This window comes from Phoca vitulina, unplaced genomic scaffold (genome assembly GCF_004348235.1).
Source record: "Phoca vitulina isolate PV1807 unplaced genomic scaffold, GSC_HSeal_1.0 scaffold1, whole genome shotgun sequence".
NCBI classification, from domain to species: domain Eukaryota; kingdom Metazoa; phylum Chordata; class Mammalia; order Carnivora; family Phocidae; genus Phoca; species Phoca vitulina.
Genome location: NW_022589704.1, coordinates 15508958 through 15531379, shown reverse-complemented (window position 1 = coordinate 15531379; position 22422 = coordinate 15508958). Strand labels below are relative to the sequence as shown.

Here is a 22422-nt window from a genome sequence, read left to right as displayed (position 1 = left end):
AGCCTAAACCCAGCAGGAGAAGAGAAATAATAAAGATCGGAGCAGAAATCAATGAAATAGAAACCCAAAGAACAGTAGAACACATCAACGAAACTAGGAGCTGGTTCTTTGAAAGAATTAACAAGATTGATAAACCCCTGGCCAGACTTATCAAAAAGAAAAGAGAAAGGACTCAAATCAACAAAATCATGAATGAAAGAGGAAAGATCACAACCAACACCAAAGAAATACAAACAATTATAAGAATATATTATGAGCAACTATATGCCAGCAAATTAGATAACCTGGAAGAAATGGATGCATTCCTAGAGATGTATCAACTACCAAAACTGAACCAGGAAGAAACAGAAAACCTGAACAGACCTATAACCACTAAGGAAAGTGAAGCAGTCATCAAAAATCTCCCAACAAACAAGAGCCCAGGGCCAGATGGCTTCCCAGGGGAATTCTACCAAACATTTAAGGAAAAATTAATACCTATTCTTCTGAAACTGTTCCAAAAAATAGAAATGGAAGGAAAACTTCCAAACTCGTTTTATGAGGCCACCATTACCTTGATCCCCAAACCAGACAAAGACCCCATCAAAAAGTTCTCAATTACAGACCAATATCCTTGAGAACATGGATGCAAAAATTCTCACCAAAATACTAGCCAATAGGAAACAACAGTACATTAAAAGGATTACTCACCACGACCAAGTGGGATTTATCCCTGGGCTGCAAGGTTGGTTCAACATCCGCAAATCAATCAACGTGATACAATACATTAACAAAAGAAAGAACAAGAATCATATAATCCTCTCAATAGATGCAGAAAAAGCATTTGACAAAGTACAGCATCCTTTCTTGATCAAAACTCTTCAGATATAGGGATAGAGGGTACGTACCTCAATATCATAAAAGCCATCTATGAAAAACCCACAGCAAATATCATTCTCAATGGGGAAACACTGAGAGCTTTCCCCCTAAGGTCAGGAACACGGCAGGGATGTCCACTATCACCACTGCTATTCAACGTAGTATTAGAAGTCCTAGCCACAGCAATCAGACAACAAAAAGAAATAAAAGGCATCCAAACTGGCAAAGAAGAAGTCAAACTCTCACTCTTTGCAGATGATACTTTATGTGGAAAACCCAAAAGACTCCACCCCAAAACTGCTAGAACTCATACAGGAATTCAGTAAAGTGGCAGGATATAAAGTCAATGCACAGAAATCAGTGGCATTCCTATACACCAACAACAAGTCAGAAGAAAGAGAAATGAAGGAGTCGATCCCATTTACAATTGCACCCAAAACCATAAGATACCTAGGAATAAATGGAGGAATAAAGATACTCTGGAAAACAGTATGGAGGTTCCTAACCAAAGAGGCAAAGAATCTGTACTCAGAAAACTATAAAATATTCATGAAAGAAATTGAGGAAGACACAAATAAATGGAAAAACGTTCCATGCTCATGGATTGAAAGAACAAATATTGTGAAGATGTCAGTCCTACCTAGAGCAATCTACACATTCAGTGCAATCCCCATCAAAATACCATCCACTTTTTTCAAAGAAATGGAACAAATAATCCTAAAATTTGTATGGAACCAGAAAAGACCCCGAATAGCCAGAGGAATATTAAAAAAGAAAAGCAAAGCTGGCGGCATCACAATTCTGGAATTCCAGCTCTATTACAAAGCTGTAATCATCAAGACAGTATGGTACTGGCACAAAAACAGACACATAGATCAATGGAACAGAATAGAGAGCCCAGAAATGGACCCTCAACTCTATGGTCAACTAATCTTCGACAAAGCAGGAAAGAATGTCCTATGGAAAAAAGACAGTCTCTTCAACAAATGGTATTGGGAAAATTGGACAGCCACATGCAGAAGAATGAAACTGGACCATTTCCTTACACCAGACACAAAAACAGACTCCAAATGGTTGAAAGACCTAAATGTAGACAGGAGTCCATCAAAATCCTAAAGGAGATCACAGGCAGCAACCTCTTCAACCTCAGCCACAGCAACATCCTAGAAACATCACCAAAGGCAAGGGAAGCAAGGGCAAAAATGAACTATTGGGACTTCATCAAGATAAAAAGCTTTTGCACAGCAAAAGAAACAGTCAACAAAACCAAAAGACAACTGACAGAATGGAAGAAGATATTTGCAAATGACATATCAGGTAAAGGGCTAGTATCCAAAATCTATGAAGAACTTCTTAAACTCAACACCCAAAGAACAAATGATCCAACCAAGAAATGGGCAGAAGGCATGAACAGACATTTTTCCAAAGAAGACATCCAAATGGCCAACAGACACATGAAAAAGTGCTCAACATCGCTTGGCATCAGGGAAATCCAATTCAAAACCTCAATGAGATATCACCTCGCACAAGTCAGAATGGCTAAAATTAACAAGTCAGGAAACGACAGATGTTGGCGGGGATGCGGAGAAAGGGGAACCCTCCTACACTGTTGGTGGGAATGCAAGCTGGTGCAGCCACTCTGGAAAACAGTATGGAGGTTCCTCAAAAAGTTGAAAATAGAGCTACCACACGATCCAGCAATTGCACTACTGGGTATTTACCCCAAAGATACAAATATAGGGATCCGAAGGGGTACGTGCACCCCGATGTTCATAGCAGCAATGTCCACAATCACCAAACTGTGGAAAGAGCCAAGATGTCCATCGACAGATGAATGGATGAAGAAGAAGTGGTGTGTGTGTATACACACACACACACACACACACACACACACACACACAGGAATATTATGCAGCCATCAAAAGGAATGCGATCTTGCCATTTGCCACGACGTGGATGGACCTGGAGGGTGTTAGGCTGAGCAAAATAAGTCAATCAGAGAAAGACATGTATCATATGACCTCACTGATATGAGGAATTCTTAATCTCAGGAAACAAACTGAGGGTTGCTGGAGTGGTGGGGGTGGGAGGGATGGGGTGGCTGGGTGATAGACATTGGGGAGGGTATGTGCTATGGTGAGTGCTGTGAATTGTGCAAGACTGTTGAATCACAGGTCTGTACCTCTGAAAGAAATAATATATGTTAAAAAAAAAAAAAAGGAAGTAGACAGCAGGAGGGAAGAATGAAGGGGGGGAAATCAGAGGAGGAGATGAACCATGAGAGACGATGGGCTCTGAAAAACAAACTGAGGGTTCTAGAGGGGAGGGGGGTGGGAGGATGGGTTAGCCTGGTGATGGGTATTAAAGAGGGCACATTCTGCATGGAGCACTGGGTGTTATACACAAACAATGAATCATGGAACACTACATCAAAAACTAATGATGTTATGTATGGTGATTAACATAATAAAATTTAAAAAATAAATTCCAGATTGAGACAAAGCTAGAATAACATGAGCAGATAAATCAGCACCGCAGTGACACCATCTATAAAGGCGAGGTAAAAAAGCACGTACGTTAGAACTTGTGGCAGAGCCTGCTTCTGAAGCACTGAAACTCCTGCAGAATCTGACACTGGAAATGACTCTGGAGAAGATCCTGTCCGTGCCTTTGTTTTAGAGATGAGAAAATGGATACCAAAGAGGTTAAGAAAACCAGAGAGCCAGGTAACAGCAGAGCGGAAACTTTTTTATCCAGTGCCAATTTTCTGAAGGGCAGAGTTGAAAGAGACTATCCCAAAATGCTTTCCCAAACTTACCTGCCTCTCAACAACTCTGTGGTTTGGTGGACAGATCCCACCATTCCCACGTGAGAGATGAAGAAGTTGGCACAAAGGGAGGAAGTCCTAAATCACTGGAAGCAATATCCAGTATTGTTTTTACTGCACCACAGCTGACCACGCATCCCAGGGTCTAACAAAATGTACTCTTTCCTATCATTTTAAATGGTGTCTATACCATCTTGGGATCTGCACTTCAACTTAGTTTATATTCATATGTCTAAAGACATTTTTAACATTTCTATTATATGTGTCATCGTTTGCCAAACTGTTCTTAAAGTATTTTATGTTGGAGTTGTTTCCAATTATCCACTGTTATACTGAGGGCTTCTATAATATATATTGCTTTTTGCTCTTTCCTGGTTTCTTTCCCTTTGCCAAAAGTAATACCACGCAAGTAAAAAATTACAAATCCTTGTCTAGCTCATTATATATCAAAGTGTTAAACAACAGACTTCTAGCAATGGTAGTAGCAACAAGCCACACACTTACACTAATAAGGATTATGCTGATCCCATCTTGTATGACACCAATTAAGAAATACTTTCCCTTGCATGGTACCAACTACTACCTTTTTTAGTTCTACTGGTGGGTGAAAAAAAAAATGCTTCAAAGCAGCCAAGGAAAATAATTCCAAGAGAAAGTCTCTGTTCAGAGAATATAATTCAAACAAGCTAGGAGCCTTTAGGAATTAAGAGAATAATCACTTTTCTCTTCTGGAAGGTGAGTGCCAAAGTACAGTGGCTGAGGTAACAGCATTGATAAAATACCTACCAGCTACTGGTGAATATTAGACACAGGTCTTACCATAGAAACAGGAAGTTCTGGAGCCGTTTAGAGCAAAGCATTTTATCTATTTTTCCTCCAGTGCTTACTCTTTATGGTCTTCAGTATCAACTCAGAAGAAATAAAAACCCTGTAACTGCAGTCACACGGTTTTCGCTTACAGTAAGGCAGTAAATAACAGCCTGTATTTGCTTTTATACTGGGCAGTGTTGCTATTCCCCACATTTCTCCTCCCACCTCTTCCTGAATATGCGTTTTTCACGTAACAGCATGGCTGTCACCATGGCATGGTTTCAGAGAGCAGGGAGATTTTTCTATTCCACTGAATTAGCCCCCATTCTTTGTGTTAATACCTGAAATTGTTATAAAGGGACCACATTTCTCTTCCTTCATAATTAGAAAGGCAGCTAAAAGTCAAAGCATCTCTTAAGTTCACACTGATACGCATCAACTGAACTGAAGTCAGATCCTGTCCTGAGAAGAAAATGTTTTTCAGGGAACAGAAGGAGACAAGAGCAGGAGGGTGGGTGGGAAGAACACCTGAGACACAGAAGGGCTGCAGGGGCTGCAGCATGGCGAGGGCCAGGGGTCCCGAACGCAAGCTGCCCACCTCACCTCTGGCCTGTCATGCCTAGAATAACCCCCAGCAGGGAGATTCCGTTCCTGACCCCCAACCCACCTGAGCCTGCAGTTCTCAGAGGTGTTTCCAGGAGGGAGGAGAGGGTCACCCTCGTGACCGTTAGCATTGCTTTCTCAAACAGGGCAAGATTAGACCAGAGCTATTCAACACCAGTGTAAAGCAAAATAACTCCTCAAGATCCAAGCTCTCAACTGGGACCTCGATGAAGTTAATCTATCCTTCTATCGTTTATGTAAACATTGGGAACACGCTGAATGTCGATCTGTGGGATTCCTGCCATGATGTAATAGAGAGAAGACTAAGCTAAATGGCAGAAAGGAGTCTCTCTAAACAAAATATGGGAAGGAGAGAGAAAAGGTGCTGGCAGATGACAGCTATCTAATGAACATATGATTATGGTTCTGCTTCCCCACTGCCCCAAAGTGACAGTAAAATATGCATTTCTCATCTTTAATCAAAGCAGATTATGGATATTTTTTTTAAAATCAGCAAGCATTAGTTATTAAGGATCCCAGAGGCTTGCTTGCTTAAAAAAAAAAAAAAAAAGGAAAGAAAGAAAAGGAAGATGTTGGTGATTTTTAACAACCTTCTAATTTCCTAAACCATAAGAGATGGTAAGCTATTAGCTACCAAGCAGTGGGAGTTACTACATCAAACTATACCTCTGGTTCAACTAAGCAAGAAGGGAGCAAAACCAAGATCGCGAAAAAGGTATTGGCATCCAGTGGAATGACTTTGTTATTCTAAAAGAACAGAAGCAAAAAACCCAAACCAAACCAAACCAAAAATCAACAACCCCACAAATACATCACTCTAAATAAAATCCTTGGATGGGAAACCTGGTTAAGTTGCAAAGTGCTCTGAAAGGATGATGGATATCAACATATGCTCCAGCTCCTGGGTAAATGGGACCATATACAGAGTCCTCAACTTTGATACATAATGTATTCTTGAAACAGTTACAAAATAAACCCAACATATAAATACACAATCAGCTAAAGGTTTTATAAACTCCCCAGTTATGGCATAGATGTTTCCTTTTGGAATCTCTCTGAATCTTATCAATATTACATGATTAAGGTCTCACCTCAATTTCTAATTACCTACCTTTACATATAAATAAGACATTTATTTTAATGTTGGGAAAGACTGCTAATGGACTAAGGGGGCTGGGCTGATTAAGGAGACTATCATGCCAACCTGATTGTACTTGCAAATTTCCTGAAATAGTTCCCAAGAGTTGAACAATAGAAGTTTTCTTTTCTTCAAAGAGTCTGACCCATTCAGATATCCTCATGTTTTCTTCCGTACCTGTTCAATCTAACTAAAGGATTTCCAAAAATCATTCCATCTTTTAAAGATACCAAAGATAAAAGTTTAGATCTCTTCTATTCCTTTATGGATTCCAAAAAGCATTTACCCTAAATTTAGGAAGTTAAACAGTACCATTATATATATTTAAAAAAAAAAAGGGGGGGGCGCCTGGGTGGCTCAGTTGGTTAAGCGACTGCCTTCGGCTCAGGTCATGATCCTGGAGTCCCTGGATCGAGTCCCGCATCGGGCTCCCTGCTCAGCAGGGAGTCTGCTTTGCCCTCTGACCCTATCCCCTCTCATGTGTTCTCTCTCTCTCAAATAAATAAATAAAATCTTAAAAAAAAAAAAAAAAAAGGAAGTAACTGGAAAATAGCATGTTATCAGAATCTCCAAAGCATAGGGAAAAAGAAAAAAACTGGATCTATTCCTCAAATGTACTCAGGATAAATTACAAACAGGTAAGAGGTGTAAATGTAAAATAATGAAACACTTAAGCACTAGAGGAAGCACGGGGAATTCCTCCCTCATCATGGAGTGGAAGAAACTTTAGGACTCAAAATCCAGAAGTAATAAGGAAAAAGATTAGCAAGTTTTACTATATAAAAGTCTACATGGCAAAAACCAAAAGAAAAAAAAGATAATTTAAAAACTTATAAAGAATGGTGGATGTACATCACAAAGGGTTAATATCCCTAAATGCATAAAAAATTTTTAAAAAGAAGAAAACAACCAACACACCTAAAGAAAAATAAGCAAGACACATGAACAGGCAATTCACAGAAAAGGAAATAAAAATGTCCTAAAACATGAAAATATGTTTACGTGCTCATAAGAGAGCGCCAATTAAAACTACAGTAGACACCCTTTTCCTCCTGAAAGACTGCCCCCCACTTAGAGAAGTCTGACAAGTCTGTGAACAAGGTTCAGAAAAAAAAAGGTCCTCTCATCTGGTGCTGCTGGGTTTGTACAATGTTAGAACACAAGTCCTCTGGAGGGGTGTTTGGCAGTATCGACCAAACATATGAATTTACCCTTTGTCCCAACAATCCCATTCTTCTAGGAATCTGTCCCAAAGAAACACTAGCAAAAATACCAGATCACATATGCGCAGGTCTGGTCATTGTGGCATTATTTGCAGCAGCAACGACTGAAAAGAGCCTAATTATGTCCATCGCTAGGGAATTAGTTGAATCAACTGTGGCACTCCAGAGCAGTGCTCTGCAAAAAGAAAGCGGCAGATCTCCCTATGGGGCTGCAGTGAGCTCCAATGTAGATTAGGTAAAAAAACAAGGTAGAGAACAGTATGCAAAGTATCAACTCCCCAGCTAAGAAGGTGGAGAATACACACACACATTTAAAAAAAACTATAGAAGGATAACTGAAAACTAATAAAAATCATAACCTATCCAAGCAGTGAGGGAACAGTGTGATCGGAATAGAAATGGAAGCTGGAATTCTTAAAATACACTTCATTTTGTAAGCTGTATCTTAAGTACAAAGAGAACTGCAGATAACACTTAAATTGTTGTAATAATCACACTGATGTCATTTTGAAAAACACGTAGAGTGAGAACACCCAAAAAACAAATAATCAAGTCAAAAAATGGGCAGAAGACATGAACAGACACTTCTCCAAACAAGACATATGAGTGGCTAACAGACACATGAAAAAATGTTCAACATCATTAGCCATCAGGGAAATTCAAATCAAAACCACACTGAGATACCACCTTACACCAGTTAGAATGGCAAAAATTAACAGGAAACAAATGTTGGAGAGGATGTGGAGAAAGGGGAACCCTCTTACACTGTTGGTGGGAATGCAAGTTGGTACAGCCACTTTGGAAAACGGTATGGAGGTTCCTCAAAAAGTTAAAAACAGAGCTACCCTATGACCCAGCAATTGCACTACTGGGTATTTACCCCAAAGATACAGATGTAGTGAAAAGAAGGGGCACATGCACCCCAATGTTCATAGCAGCAATGTCCACAATAGCCAAACTGTGGAAGGAGCCGAGATGCCCTTCAATAGACAAATGGATAAAGAAGATGTGGTCCATATATACAATGGACTATTATTACCCAGCCATCAGAAAGGATGAATACCCACCATTTGCATCAACATGGATGGAACTGGAGGGGATTATGCTAAGTGAAATAAGTGAAGCAGAGAAAGACAATTATCATATGGTTTCACTTGTATGTGGAACATAAGGAATAGCATGGAGGATATTAGGAGAAGGGAAAAATGGGGGGGGGAATCGGGGGAGATGAACTATGAGAAACTATGGACTCTGGGAAACAAACTGAGGGTTTCAGAGGGGAGGGGGTGGGGGGCTGGGTTAGCCTGGTGATGGGTATTAAGAAGGGCACGAGTTATAATGAGCACTGGGTGTTACACGCAAACAATGAATCATGGAACACTACATCAAAAATTAGTGAAGTACTGTACGGTGACTAACATAATAAAAAAAAGAAAAAAAGAAAAACAGGTAGAGTGAGCAAATAACATAAGCTCATTAGGAACCAAGATTTTCAATGTAAAGAAAAGAGCTATAAATATATAGCCAAGCATATTAAGTAAATATCCTCTAATCCGAAATATAAATTAGAAATATCCATATGAACTCAATGTTTTCTCGTTTAAAAGAGAAAACAACAACAAAACAATTTCCCCAGCTCTACACACCAAAGTCCTACAAACAACTTCTTCAGTAGCAGTGAGCAATCTCAGCACCCAGACTGCAATCTAAATTAGATTTCTCACTAAAAGGAACCAGGGCCACTTGGAGATACACTTGCTTCCAGGTTTGCCACAGAAAATATATATGAAGTCTTTTCCCTTATCTTCCAGAACTCTTCGGCCCTCAAGAGGCTGAGGAAGGCAGAAATCCCCACCCCAGAGATGTGTGCCCCCCAGATCAGGAAAGAGAAAGTTCAGCAAGGAGGTCAGAGCCTAAGAAGGTGGGAAGGGCATCCACAGGTGAGCAGGGGACAACCCCAGGGAGGCAGAGTGATGAGCAGAGCAAACATGCAGAGGAAAAGACGGAGTCAGGTTACAAACAGGGGCACTGATCAAGTAAATAAAGAAGCTAGGAATAATGGGAGCCAGGTTTTTCTCTGTTGAAGAGACATACAAATATGGAACAAGAGAAAACTGAAATGGAGGCACTGTCGTGGACTTATGGTGTTCACGATATACACATAGGGAAGAAAATGTGTGTGCGCGCACGCACATACACATGCAAATAAATCCTACCCCCAATAGCAATAAACACACCCTAAATCTTGGCTTTTACTCACCATTCCCTAACAAATAGAACCAGGATGGAGAAATGGGGCAATGGAAAGTTCCAGATAAGACTGAGAATATCTTCTTGTGCCCAAAGCAAGGGAAGGGTAATAAGAAATAGGAACATGTTGAAAGGACACAGAAGCCAGCCTGAAGCAACAGCCACTTGCCAAACTGGGGACAATGTGAGCATCACAAGAAATGGTTATAATGGATTAAAATATTGAATAAGAAATAATGAGTCCATACTGATATAAGTAGGAAGACACATTCAGAACAGGACACTTAAATAATTTCAAAGTTCTTCCCACAAAATGTGTATAATAATGGAGGAAGGAGTAACTTTGCAGGAAAGCTTAGTACACACCACCTTTTTTTTTTTTTTTTTAAGATTTTATTTATTTATTTGACAGAGAGAGACACAGTGAGAGAGGGAACACAAGCAGGGGGAGTGGGAGAGGGAGAAGCAGGCTCCCAGCGGAGCAGGGAGCCTGATGCAGGGCCCAATCCCAGGACCCTGGGATCATGACCTGAGCCAAAGGCAGACGCCTAACGACTGAGCCACCCAGGCGCCCCGAGTACACACCACCTTAATGATTCAAGTGGACAGCATCGGTTATGACAGAAATGGAGACTCGGTGCCATTTGAGAAGACAGCATTATTTCTGCAGTGTTTCTCCAAAGATGCCTAACCGGAATCTAACAGTGAAAAAACCGTGGGCAACCCAAAATCAAGGAATGCACTAACATGTTCACTCTAAAAATAAATAAATCTTAAAAAAAAAAAAAACTCTTTTCAAGGCCACTCCAATGGGTAGATGGACGGATGGATGGACAGATCTTAAGAAGGAAATAACCTGGGGGCGCCTGGGTGGCTCAGTCATTAAGCGTCTGCCTTCAGCTCAGGTCATGAGCCCAGGGTCCTGGGATCGAGTCCCGCATCGGGCTCCCTGCTCAGCGGGAGGCCTGCTTCTCCCTCTCCCACTCCCCCTGCTTGTGTTCCCTCTCTCGCTGTGTCTCTCTCTGTCAAATAAATAAATAAAATCTTAAAAAAAAAAAAAAAAAAAGAAGGAAACAACCTATCTAAATACATGCATACATGGGGTACCTGGGTGGCTCTGTCGGTTAAGTGTCTGCCTTCGGCTCAGGTCATGATCCCGGGGTCCTGGGATCGAGCCCCGCATTGGGCTCCCTGCTCAGCAAGGAGTCTGCTTCTCCCTCTTCCTCTGCCCCTCCCCTGCTTGTACACTGTCAGATAAATAAAATCTTAAAAAAAAACAAAAAAAAAATGCACACTGGAAAGAAATGCCAGTGGTGAGCAACAACAGCCTTCAAGGCAACAAGACACAAGTGTGTCCACAAGACGAATATCCAGGAAGGTGGCGGAAATGAAACCACTCCATATGTGGACAGGAGAGTGAGTCATCAAAATTGTGCTCAAAAGTCTAAAGTAAAGGGATACAACAACTGAGAGAAAGAAAAAATGATTTTACTAGGAGGTAATTTTAAAATGACTTAGAAGTTAGCTTGAAACTTGGTTCCATAATCTTAAAGCTGGACGGCACTCAATTCTGCCGAGGAGTTCAGGCAGGTAGAAATTAAAATATAACTTATAAGTCAGGATTGGTTTTATCTTTGAGAAAAGAAAACTCCAAATACCAATGGCTTAAAGAACACAGAAGTTTGTATCAAAGGCAGAGTTAAGTGCTCCAGGGAAATAGGCCTTTATTCTGAATGGCCATGTGTTCAGCTAACTACTCCACATTAGCCCCACCTAGGGATTTATTCATTATGTTCACCTCTTTTCTATCCACCTACCCCCCCCCCCCCCCACCCACCCATTGTTTTAATCTTCTGGATTGGCCACTGAGAGGGTTGAACTTTAGTTTACCAGAATACATCATTCCCTAGGAATTCACCGGACAGTGTTCTTAACCAATACGCCACAGCACACCCATGTGCCAAAACCAGGTGCCACCCAAGTTTGACCAATGTGTAAAGGTGCTACTACCTGAGGAACGTAGAACCGTCTTATATATAAGATGGAAATGGAATAGTAAAAGTCACCCTAAAAATCCTCTAAATTTTCAGCATCTGGGCACTTGAAATAAGCTAAAAATGAATTTCTTTGTATTTGGGCCATGACCTTTTCTATAGAAGCCCGGTTCTAGTTGGGAAGCAGGAAGGAGAGGAGTACAGGGTGACAAAGTCTTTTGCCCACTATAAATAGCTGAATTTAAGTAACTCCAAAGACTGCATGCATTTACAGCCTCCATGCTCAATACTAGCTCTTGGGGGCAGAAAAGGAGGTGTGAAAAAAATCTTATAAATTACAATTGTTTGTGGCCCTCCAAAGCCGAGCCCAGCGTGACCACCTCGCTCCTCGGTACTCAGTTCCCCCCACTAGGTTGTCTTGGGCGTCACAGGAGCAGCACGGACACGGAGGAGGAAGCAAGCGTATGCAAGGCCAGCGAGTACAAAACCACGGCAACGCACGGCTGGACTCCGACGAAGACGCTACGGCTCCCGAAGCCGCGCGGACGGCTGGCCGCACATGCGCAGAGGCTGCTGTCCGCTGCCTCAGGGATGCCGTTCACGCCCGACTCCAAGAGCTTCCGTGATGGCTCAGGCTTTGAGAAAAAGAAAGTTTCTAACTCGAAAAGTTATTCAGCACACCATTAATTACATCATGTGCCAAAAAGAAGAAACCATGACAATATCTGACTACCAGCTATTTTCTCTCAAGAAAAAGGTAAATTCACTAATGATTAAGAAATTAATTTCATTTGTTTTACTTTTGCTGAAAAAAGGTTTTAATGACAAAATGTGATTAATTGGCATATATAATTTGACACACTATAATTTGTATAAGTAAATAAACATGAAAAGTTATTCAGTAGATACAATTTAACTTTTAAGTTAGAACTTTATTTTTTTTTAATTTTTTTTAAAGATTTTATTTATTTATTTGACAGAGACAGAGATAGCGAGAGCGGGAACACAAGCAGCAGGAGAGGGAGAGGGAGAAGCAGGCTTCCCGCCGAGCAGGGAGCCCGATGCGGGACTCGATCCCAGGACCCCGGGATCATGACCTGAGCCGAAGGCAGACGCTTACCGACTGAGCCACCCAGGTGCCCTAGAACTTTATTTTTAACCTTCAATTTTAAGAAGGTTCATACTTACTCTTTTTAGGTATGAAGCACAGCTATACATAAAGTACATAATATGTAGGGGCAATTAGAAAAAGTCTAAAAAGGTTCGCTAGGGGAGAGACAATAAAAGCAAGTTGAGAAACGTTACTACAACATGGATCAGATGGGAAATGGAGCGGAGTCATCCAAGTGGAGGGTGGAGCACTGCAATCTGCTGAGTACTGGAACATCAAGTACGTACCCCCCCCCCACACACAAAGTGAAACGAACAGGAGTCAGAAGAGGAGGCAGAAACAAACAAAACCACAGGGCTAAGCGAACCGCGTATCAACGGCTCGAGCGTCAAACACCGTGGTACCCGGTACAGGGCTGCTCCCTGCGTGGGGATCACGGCTGCTGCAAAACTGGTTTGAGTTGTTTAATCCCTTCCAAGAAGGTAACAAAAACTGTATCTGAAGGCTTGCCTGAAACACGAAAAAGCAGAGAAGCAGAGGAATAAGTACCGTTTTTACACAGGGTAGTAAGGTCCGGAAGCTTAAAAACATGTAAACCTTTTTTCTTTTAAACTTGATGCCTTAGGAGAGTGATGCCTTTGTTGGTGGTAACTAAGTGTGGACACATCATATGGATCTCCCCCCCCTTTATTCGAGTCCAGAACATTTGTGTAAGTCAAACCATAAATGGAACACCTTTACTTCAACAAGTTGTTCAACAGATCTTCTCATTTATTTCCAAGCTCAAGTTACACTAAAAACCAGTGTGAAGACTAGGAAAACCCTCACAGTTTCACCCGTATTTTTTTAGCATCTGAAATCCTTCACAGGTGTCCTAAAAGAGGAAAAGGTCATGACCTACAGGTCAAGTCAATGATCATTAGGTGTTGCTATAACAGAAGGTATCTAAATAACCACTAGGGGTACATATGGTGCAGGATAAAATGTGCGTATTACTTACATGGTTATTGTTCATTTCACAAGATGAATTCTGAGCAGCATGAAAACTAGAATGGTCAAAACTAAAAGGTGTAACACCTGTCTCTCAGGGACCTTGTCTCAAGTTAAACTGAAGTTTTCTGGAGAATTGTAAATAAAACAAAACTGAACTCGGTAAAAAAATTTAAAAGGGGAAAAATTACAAACTAAAGTCAATGCAGCCAACTGCACACAAAGCCTTCCACCTCCTACAAGGAATTATTTTTGCCACTGATATGCCCAGCAACCACATAACTGTCCTAAACAAAAACGTTGAGATTTTTTTCTTGCCCAAAAGTGGTTTCTGAAAAGGATAAATGCATTCTGACATACATAATTTAGTTTGCAACAAACCACAAAAGGGAAGAAGCTTGGGGGAGGGGGGAAGGCATATATATGCTGCAATAATCTGACCAAATGCCATTAAAACACTGAGCTGAACCCTTCTGAAACCCTCAAAGGCTCTACAGTCTGCTAAAACATTAAAGGTTTTTTTCCTCCCTCCCACTTAACTGCCCTTATTCTATCATCAACTCCACGTTCTATCTCACGCTACGTTAAATGCAAAGGTGCTCAGCGAGTGAAAACTCTAAGACTAAGCGACTGTGGCTTCTAAGTCTGGCCGCAATCGTGAGCCAAGAGTGCTCCAGCACAGACTCCTCAAGGCTGCAGAGAGCTGCTGCCTTCATTTAAACAAGGTTACATCCAATGTCAATAGAACGCCTTGGGATCGATGCAATGATCGATCAAATGAGCTTCCAGATTTCTCTCACAATGGACAGGGCCACATTTCTCAAAGGGGAATCAAATTCTGTTCCACTCATCACTACCACCAAACAGCACAGCACAAAAGGAAGTCGGTGGTGTTCATTAGAAAAGACAGAAGAAATTAGGTATAACTGCCAATGAACTGACATTAGCAGGAATCTCTGGTGAACAGACTTAGCTCAATTATAAATGCAAAGCCACCAGGGATTTTTAATTATTAAAAAGTAAACCATATGCCAGAGTAACAGAAGACAGCTCAGTGATCAAGAATGGTAGGAAATGGCAGCTCTTAATCTGCTTCTGTTCTTTCTGATACTCTCAAGACCTTCTCTTTGCAGAAAAAGCTATACGCAAAGTAACAGTAAATCGGTAGAAATGATGTAGCTAAACACGCTCCAACTACCAAATTCCTGTGTTTACACATATTTACTTAGGAGATATCTATGTATATCTATATGATCTATATAATAGATATGTGAAATTTTAGATGAATACCAGCTTTCCTACTGACTTACTTTGACAAACCACTTACTTTAAGTGTCGATTTCTTTAACCATAAAAGAAGACCATGTTTGTCATTAATCAAAATAGACTTAGAAATGCCTACGAGAAATGAGGAACTATTATTTAGAATGACAGTAATTCTCTGTGGCTTGATGGCTCTTATAGAAAGCACTTTAAAAAAAAAAAAAAAGATGTGGCTCATGCTGGTGATAGGGACACTAGAAGTAAATACCCTGTTTTATTTTCCCAAAATAGCCAGTTTAGATATACTGAAATATGTACTGGTCCAGGCCACCCATATACATAAAGAGGTTGTATCAAAGCTTTTCAAATTCATAAATCTAGGATATTTCATAGGCGTCAAAACTTTAAAACATTAGAATATTTTACTATGAAAGCCTAAATAAATTCAAAAGGAAACAGAATATTGACTCTGTCCTCATACTAAATCAAAACTATAGTAACAACTTGGTCTAAAACACTGAACATAAAGATTTACAACCACATGAGGTTACAATTTATGAATGCATTTTCTAATTAAAAAAAAAAAAACTCCAAACCAAAACAGATACCTACATATCAGGGAAATTAAGTACGAAGCACTACATATTTTAGCACCAAAATAATAAAGGATTTAAATACTGCCATAGGTTTAGAATTATAAAAATCTGACTTTTAAAAAGATCAACACATACTAGCTGTTATTATAAAAGTTCCAAGCGGCACATACCATGAAATTTTCCAAATGCTAAGTGCTGTAGCTCCTACCTTTCAGAAGTTTCTTAAATCAGTCTTCTTGGAATAGCTACGCCCAACACTGAAGTTCAAGTTTCAAGTCCACATCCTCACTACTATAGTTTAGTGTATACTCTATCACAGTATACACACCCCAATACCTTCCAACCATCCTCTTTACCTCTACTCTCTATGCTACCCAACCTCCATACTGCTGCCAGATTAATCCCTTGGACTCACAGATCTAAGTTATTTCACTTACTTGCTTTAAAAAAAAAAAACGCTTCCGTATTTTTCTATTAGCTAAAATCCCTTATTCTAGCATCCAGGATGCTAAATATAGTCCTAAGCCTCCTCCTCACCATACAGTCAAACCAAACTGCACTAGGCCACATATGCCGTCCTATTTGTCTTTGCTCATGTGGCCTGCCTTGCCTCCTTCCACTATACGTAACTGCCAAATAACACTTTTTAAAAAAAATGAATGTTCTGTTAGAAATTTAAGAGGCCAAATAATGATAAAAAATTGTCAGGTAAACAGTAGGAACAAGTGGTCAAATATTTCTTTCAAGTTCCTCTCGATCTCTAGTCTAATAAAACAAACTCAGATTCAAACTACAGGGATACTAAAAGCAGAAACTCCAGAATGCCTCCCATCAGGAGAACCCAGGCGCGTCAGTAGTATATAGACTCCGTCTGGTTAGCCTAACTGAAACTCCCCAACGCATTTTACTGCCCTTGGGCTTTCATACAGGAGGAATCTCACTCTTCCTCAGTCAATCTTAGGACTTGATTAACATGTGAAGTCTCTCATGATAACTTGTCAGGTTTTTCTTTTGCCGTAAAGGCTTCAGACGGGCAGCTTCTGAATGCACATCATCAGGTTAGGTTCTCCCAGCTTCCAGTTTGGACCCCTGAGTTCAGAAGTCTCACCATGGGGCTAGGGGCTTGATGGTGCCAATAACTAGGGGCTACCACACTCAGCTGAAACAGAAGTATTTTGTGCAAAACTAGAAGACTCTACAAGCATTTTCCTAAGATGCTGCAGGGAAAAGGAATGTTTTCTGGAAAATACTAACAATTAAATGAAATGAAGTTCTATTTCCCACCTCCCCACCCCAATCAAACCGAAAAAACTATCAAAAATAGGGCCTGGACTCTTCATGACATTATCACTAACTCTGGATTCGGCCGATCAGTCTTACCTTCTGATGCTTTGATCACATATCCGCCCTTCTTTTCACCAGGAGGCACATTAAGCAACTGCATGATTCTGTCCAGTAACCCATGGATTATCTCGAACCCAGGATTCTTGTTGTAATAAACAGCACAGAGATGCCTGTAGTTTCTTGCACCTACATCTGAAAAAATAAAAGAATTGGCCACAAGGCCATGGTGACCATTACTTAAGAAAGTACTATGGGCCTAAAAAGCATCTTTATGAAACTTAAGAGCTAGAGCAAATACTTATTGGAAAAAAAGAGAGAGAGAGAGACCATTAAGTTCAAAAAAAGTCAAAATTAAATTATATCGTTTAAAGAACACACACAGGTTGGGAAACCATGAAGTGAAGAAGGGAATAACTATCACAAAAGTTAGGACAGTGATTACTCTAAGAGAAGTGATATGATGGGGAAGAGCCTTACAAGAAGTTTAAGATACTGGCAATATTCTTTAGTTTGGATGGCCGCAGTAGTATTTGCTTTACAATCTTCTTAAACCATATACACAGATACTCCTCACAATTACAATACAATTACAATAGGAAGATAAGAATCACACCAATGTAAAAATAAGCTAAAAAAACCCCAAAAAACAAAAAAAACCTCTACAAACAGGAAAAAGACTGAAGAGAAATATACCTAAATGTCAACAGAGGTTATATTTGAGCAGAGATCATTTTTTTCCAAGTCTCATCTATTTTCCAATTGTTCTTTATTATGTGTTATTCTACTTTGAAAATCAGAACTTACAAAATGTACTATTTTAAGACAGACATGCAGCAATCCAAAAGAACCCTGCTGGTGACTGGATAAACAAACTGTGGTTCATCCACACAGTGGAATGAATACTACTCAGCAACAAAAAGGAACAAACTATTAACAGACTTGACATCTTGAATGAATCTCAAGGGCATTCTACTGAATGAAAGAAGCCAGTCTCAAAAGACTACATATAAGTGCATTTTTTGGACATTCTGGAAAAGGCAAAACAATAGCAACTGAGAACAGACGGTGGTTGCCTGGGGTTAGATGTGGGGGAAAAATGTGACAGGAGGGTTTTGGTCGTGACAGAGCTGTTTTGTATCTTGTAGTTATGGTTACAAAGATCTGAAACTTTATTAAAACTCCTTTTCAAAAAAAAGTGTATAGCGTATAAAGGTAAACTCAAACTCAACAGTGAGCATTTAATCTTAACAGATATATACACTTGTGGCCCTTTAATTCCGAAGGAGACGACTGCTCTGACACAAACACTGAATGAATATGGACTTCATTTTGCTGTTCAAATTACAGAAAGAATTACAAAATAGTATCTGGGGGGAACTGAAAATAATCTACTTTATATTAGCATGTGCTGAGCAAAAGTTCTCCCACAGATTTATTCCCATAGCCATTTCCATTGACAAAATATAAAATGTCTTTTACCTTCCAGATATCCAAATAAAACACGGGTATTTTAAGACACCATACTACTAAAGTAATATAAAAGGGAGCACATAAATGGGGCAAAAAGTGAAACTAACAACTGATTATCTACTATGTGCTAGGTAATTAGCACCTATCATTCTATCTATAATCTTACTTAATTTTCAAGACAATCATGTAAAGTGAGTTTTATCATCCCTATAAAATAGGATAGGAAAAGTAAGATGGAGAAACAAAGGCTCAGAAAGATTTTGCCCAGGGTCAGGCCAACTAGCTAGAGCTAACTGTAATTAATTACATAGCTAATAAGTTATAAAAGCAGAAATGGACCAGTATCATCTGGCTCTAGAACACATGTTCTTTTACTAAACACTGGAAATCCCTAAGTCTCTAAAGGATTTTTTTTTTTTAAGATTTTATTTATTCATTTGAGACACAGAGATAGAGAGAGAGAGAGAGAGAGCATGAGCAGGGGGAGAGGGAGAAGCAGGCTCCCCGCTGAGCCAGGAGCCCGATGTGGGGCTCGATCCCAGGGACCCTGGGATCATGACCTGAGCCGAAGGCAGACGCTCAACCATCCGAGCCACCCAGGTGCCCCTCTCTAAAGGATTTAGAGGAGAAAATCCCTGAAGGACTTAGATGAAAACAAATAATATAAGAGCAAACTTATGGATAGATATACACCTACTTAATATAGTCAAAGATGTACATTCTTTTTTTTTTTTTTTTTTTTTAAAGATTTTATTTATTTGACAGAGGAAGACACAGTGAGCGAGGGAACACAAGCAGGGGTAGTGGGAGAGGGAGAAGCAGGCTTCCCGCCGAGCAGGGAGCCCGATGCGGGGCTCGATCCCAGGACCCCGGGATCATGACCTGAGCCGAAGGCAGACGCTTAACGGCTGAGCCACCCAGGCGCCCCCAAAGATGTACATTCTTGAAATGGTTTTGATAGGACACATATTTTAGTATTCTCAAGTGTTTTATTTTTGAAGTCCTTAAACTAAAGTTTCTAGCATTCAACAATATTGTAATTCATGGAAAGTGTGTTCGGAATGAAACTTCTGACTGAACGCATGTAGAGAAATAAGCCTTGTAACATTTCTTAGTGCCTTCTACATTCAAGGCCCTTGGCTCTAGGTATTCCTGGAGGGATACGGTCAAAGCCAGCTCCGGGCCTGCACAGACTAAGCCCTCAACAATTAATTTCTGAATAAATGAACAAAGCCTGGAGAGGGAGGTAAACACACACATAAAACTATTACACAAGACCAGGCCCAGCCAGTGGGCCACATTCTAAGTCAGCACAAGAGCCCGCTGATGTAGGAAAGGGAGTTCTGTACCACTGTCACTCTCTCTCTCGTTTCCACTTGCAAGAATAAGGAAATCTGGTGTCTAAATGCTCTAATGGAAGGTGTAAGAATAAAGATTAATATTAAAACCAGGCAGGCATAAAACCTCACTAAACCAACCACATGCATAAACTCAAATGAGGGGCTTGATTTCTCCGTAGGAACACACACACATGCTCGCGTATACACGCACACTCCCTGAAGGGAAAAAATGAAATGAAACAGAACTAAATTATCCCTTTCATATTACTGACTTGCTCCTGGGTATCTTTGCCATATGGTACCCATTTGTTGGGGTCACATGCTTCCACTTTAACATACAAACATGTATTCAAACTACTTTGTTGTTCCATTTTTGCTGGGAGAGAAGAGACCAACAGTAATGCCAACATTCAGACAGCTTAGCAACATAAACTGGAAGCTTTATTTTGGTAACCTTTGTGCCTTGGAATACTTCTTTCCTGATCTCCAAACTACATAAAACTTACCTTTCTGATAAGAGGAGCAACATCTGGTTTAAAGACTTAGAAAAGTTGAGTGATTCTGATAATTAGAATGATGAACTTACAATAAAAAATACAGGACTTAAATTATACTCTATTCAAGAAAGGTTTCAGGATGTTTGCATAACACACATACACAAATGAGCTATGTATTCCTGGATACGATTCCGCAATATTTTTAAGAAAAGCCGCAGATTTGTAGGGCCTTGTACTAAACCCACTGTAAGAATTAAGCTATTTAGGCAGCCCCTCCAACTCCCATCACTGACTGGCCATTTTTTTCCACATTTCCCAAGCGTTACCACTCCCTCTAGACTTGCTTCCTCCCATCTCACTAAGATATTCCCTTTGCTGTAGCCGAACTGAATTAAAGGAGGAAATAACCACATATGCAGTTCCACCCATTCGTCCTTGGAGAAACTGCTAGATATAGTAAAATTCTCATTTCCTCATATTTTGCACTGAGGGACCATATTACATCACAGGAAGTTCACTCACTGCATGCCACAAAGTAAGAACTATTTAAATTTCATGCCAAAAACAAGGGTTTGTTGGAAATGCCTTAGTTCTTTATAACTCAGTTAACAGACCTCTTGTGTCATGCCATCAAACAATTCTGCTTTTTAAATGGGCCTGCCAAGTATGTCAGCCTAAATTACCAATGTATTTCGCAGACTTCAAAGTACTGCCCGGAGAGGCTGATCTAAACCACCCAAGGGGGGGGGGTGGGTGGCTACAATTCCATAAGCTGAAAGAAAATGCAAAATGATTTTTTTTTAAAGAGGAGGGAAAAAAAGAATGGTACATGATGTCCCTCAGTAAAGTAAAACTACTGCCTACAGCTCAAATTTTTCAAACAGGCTCTTGCTTGGTGTAGGGCCTCTTTCACCAAAGTACCAACGATAAGAAGCAAATTACGGTATTAGGTTATGTTATTATATATGGACCGCCTGGAAGAGGGCAGAGTCTTCGAGAAAATGACTCCATCTCTATTTTCATATTCACCTGAAGGCCCAAATATAGATGCTAGGAGAACGCCTACTGAAAAACCAAAAAGGCTTCCAAAGTAATCAGTGGCTGATACGGAGCATGAGATGAGGAGTCTGGCCAAGACTGAGAAAATAAAATGAATCACCCTAATTTTTAATCCATTCCATCCAATACATTTCTTTAATATTAGTACCCAAGAGACTATACAGCTAATGTGGCAAATTTTAAGTATCTCCTGAAGAATTTCAATGTAATATTAAATGATTCACAAAAGCTACAAGAATCCTGTGAAGACCTATACCTTAAAAACTATCTAATGTGTGAAACAGGAACCTTTACACACTGGTGGTAGGGCTGCAGGTTTGTTAAAAAAAAAAAAAAAAAATCCTTGGGCACCTGGGTGGCTCAGTTGGTTAAGCGACTGCCTTCGGCTCAGGTCATGATCCTGGAGTCCCTGGATGGAGTCCCGCATCGGGCTCCCTGCTCGGCAGGGAGTCTGCTTCTCCCTCTGACCCTCCTCCCTCTCATGCTCTCTGTCTCTCATTCTCTCTCTCTCAAATAAATAAATAAAATCTTTAAGAAAAAAAAAAAATCCTTTTTGGAAGAGAATTTAAGACAGCAAGCATTTAATATGCTTACCTATGGACTGACCAATTCTATTTCTACAAATACAAATTAGTATAAGTGTACAAGGATATTCATTACAACAGACATAGTAGCAAAAACCTGGTAGCAATCTAAATATTCATCATAATAGTCTGAATTATAATGCAGCCATACGATGGAATATTATACAGCCATTAAAAAGAATGAGATGGACAGAATGTGTTCACAGGGAAAAGATAAAGCATAGGACAGCTAAAGCATAATCCCATTTGTGTAAACACTAGAAAGTATTTTTTGTAAAGATTTTATTTATTAGAGAGAGCAAGTACAGAAGTGGGGGGGAGGGGCAGAAGGCGAGGTAGAAGCAGACTCCTCACTGAGCAGGGAGCCCGACACAGGGCTCGATCCCAGGATCCTGGGATCATGACCTGAGCCGAAGGCAGATGCTTAACCAACTGAGCCACCCA

At 40.2% G+C, this 22422-nt stretch overlaps 1 protein-coding gene across 3 annotated transcripts in view; it reads right to left on the bottom strand.

The window, feature by feature from the left end:
• FARSB (phenylalanyl-tRNA synthetase subunit beta) overlaps positions 1 to 22422 on the bottom strand; it is a 75733-nt gene that overhangs the window by 7883 nt on the left and 45428 nt on the right. For all 3 annotated transcript variants that reach the window (XM_032401255.1, XM_032401265.1, XM_032401258.1), the window contains one exon: positions 17065 to 17220. In XM_032401255.1, the coding sequence (XP_032257146.1) occupies positions 17065 to 17220 (156 nt within the window). The remainder of the gene's footprint in view (positions 1 to 17064; positions 17221 to 22422) is intronic.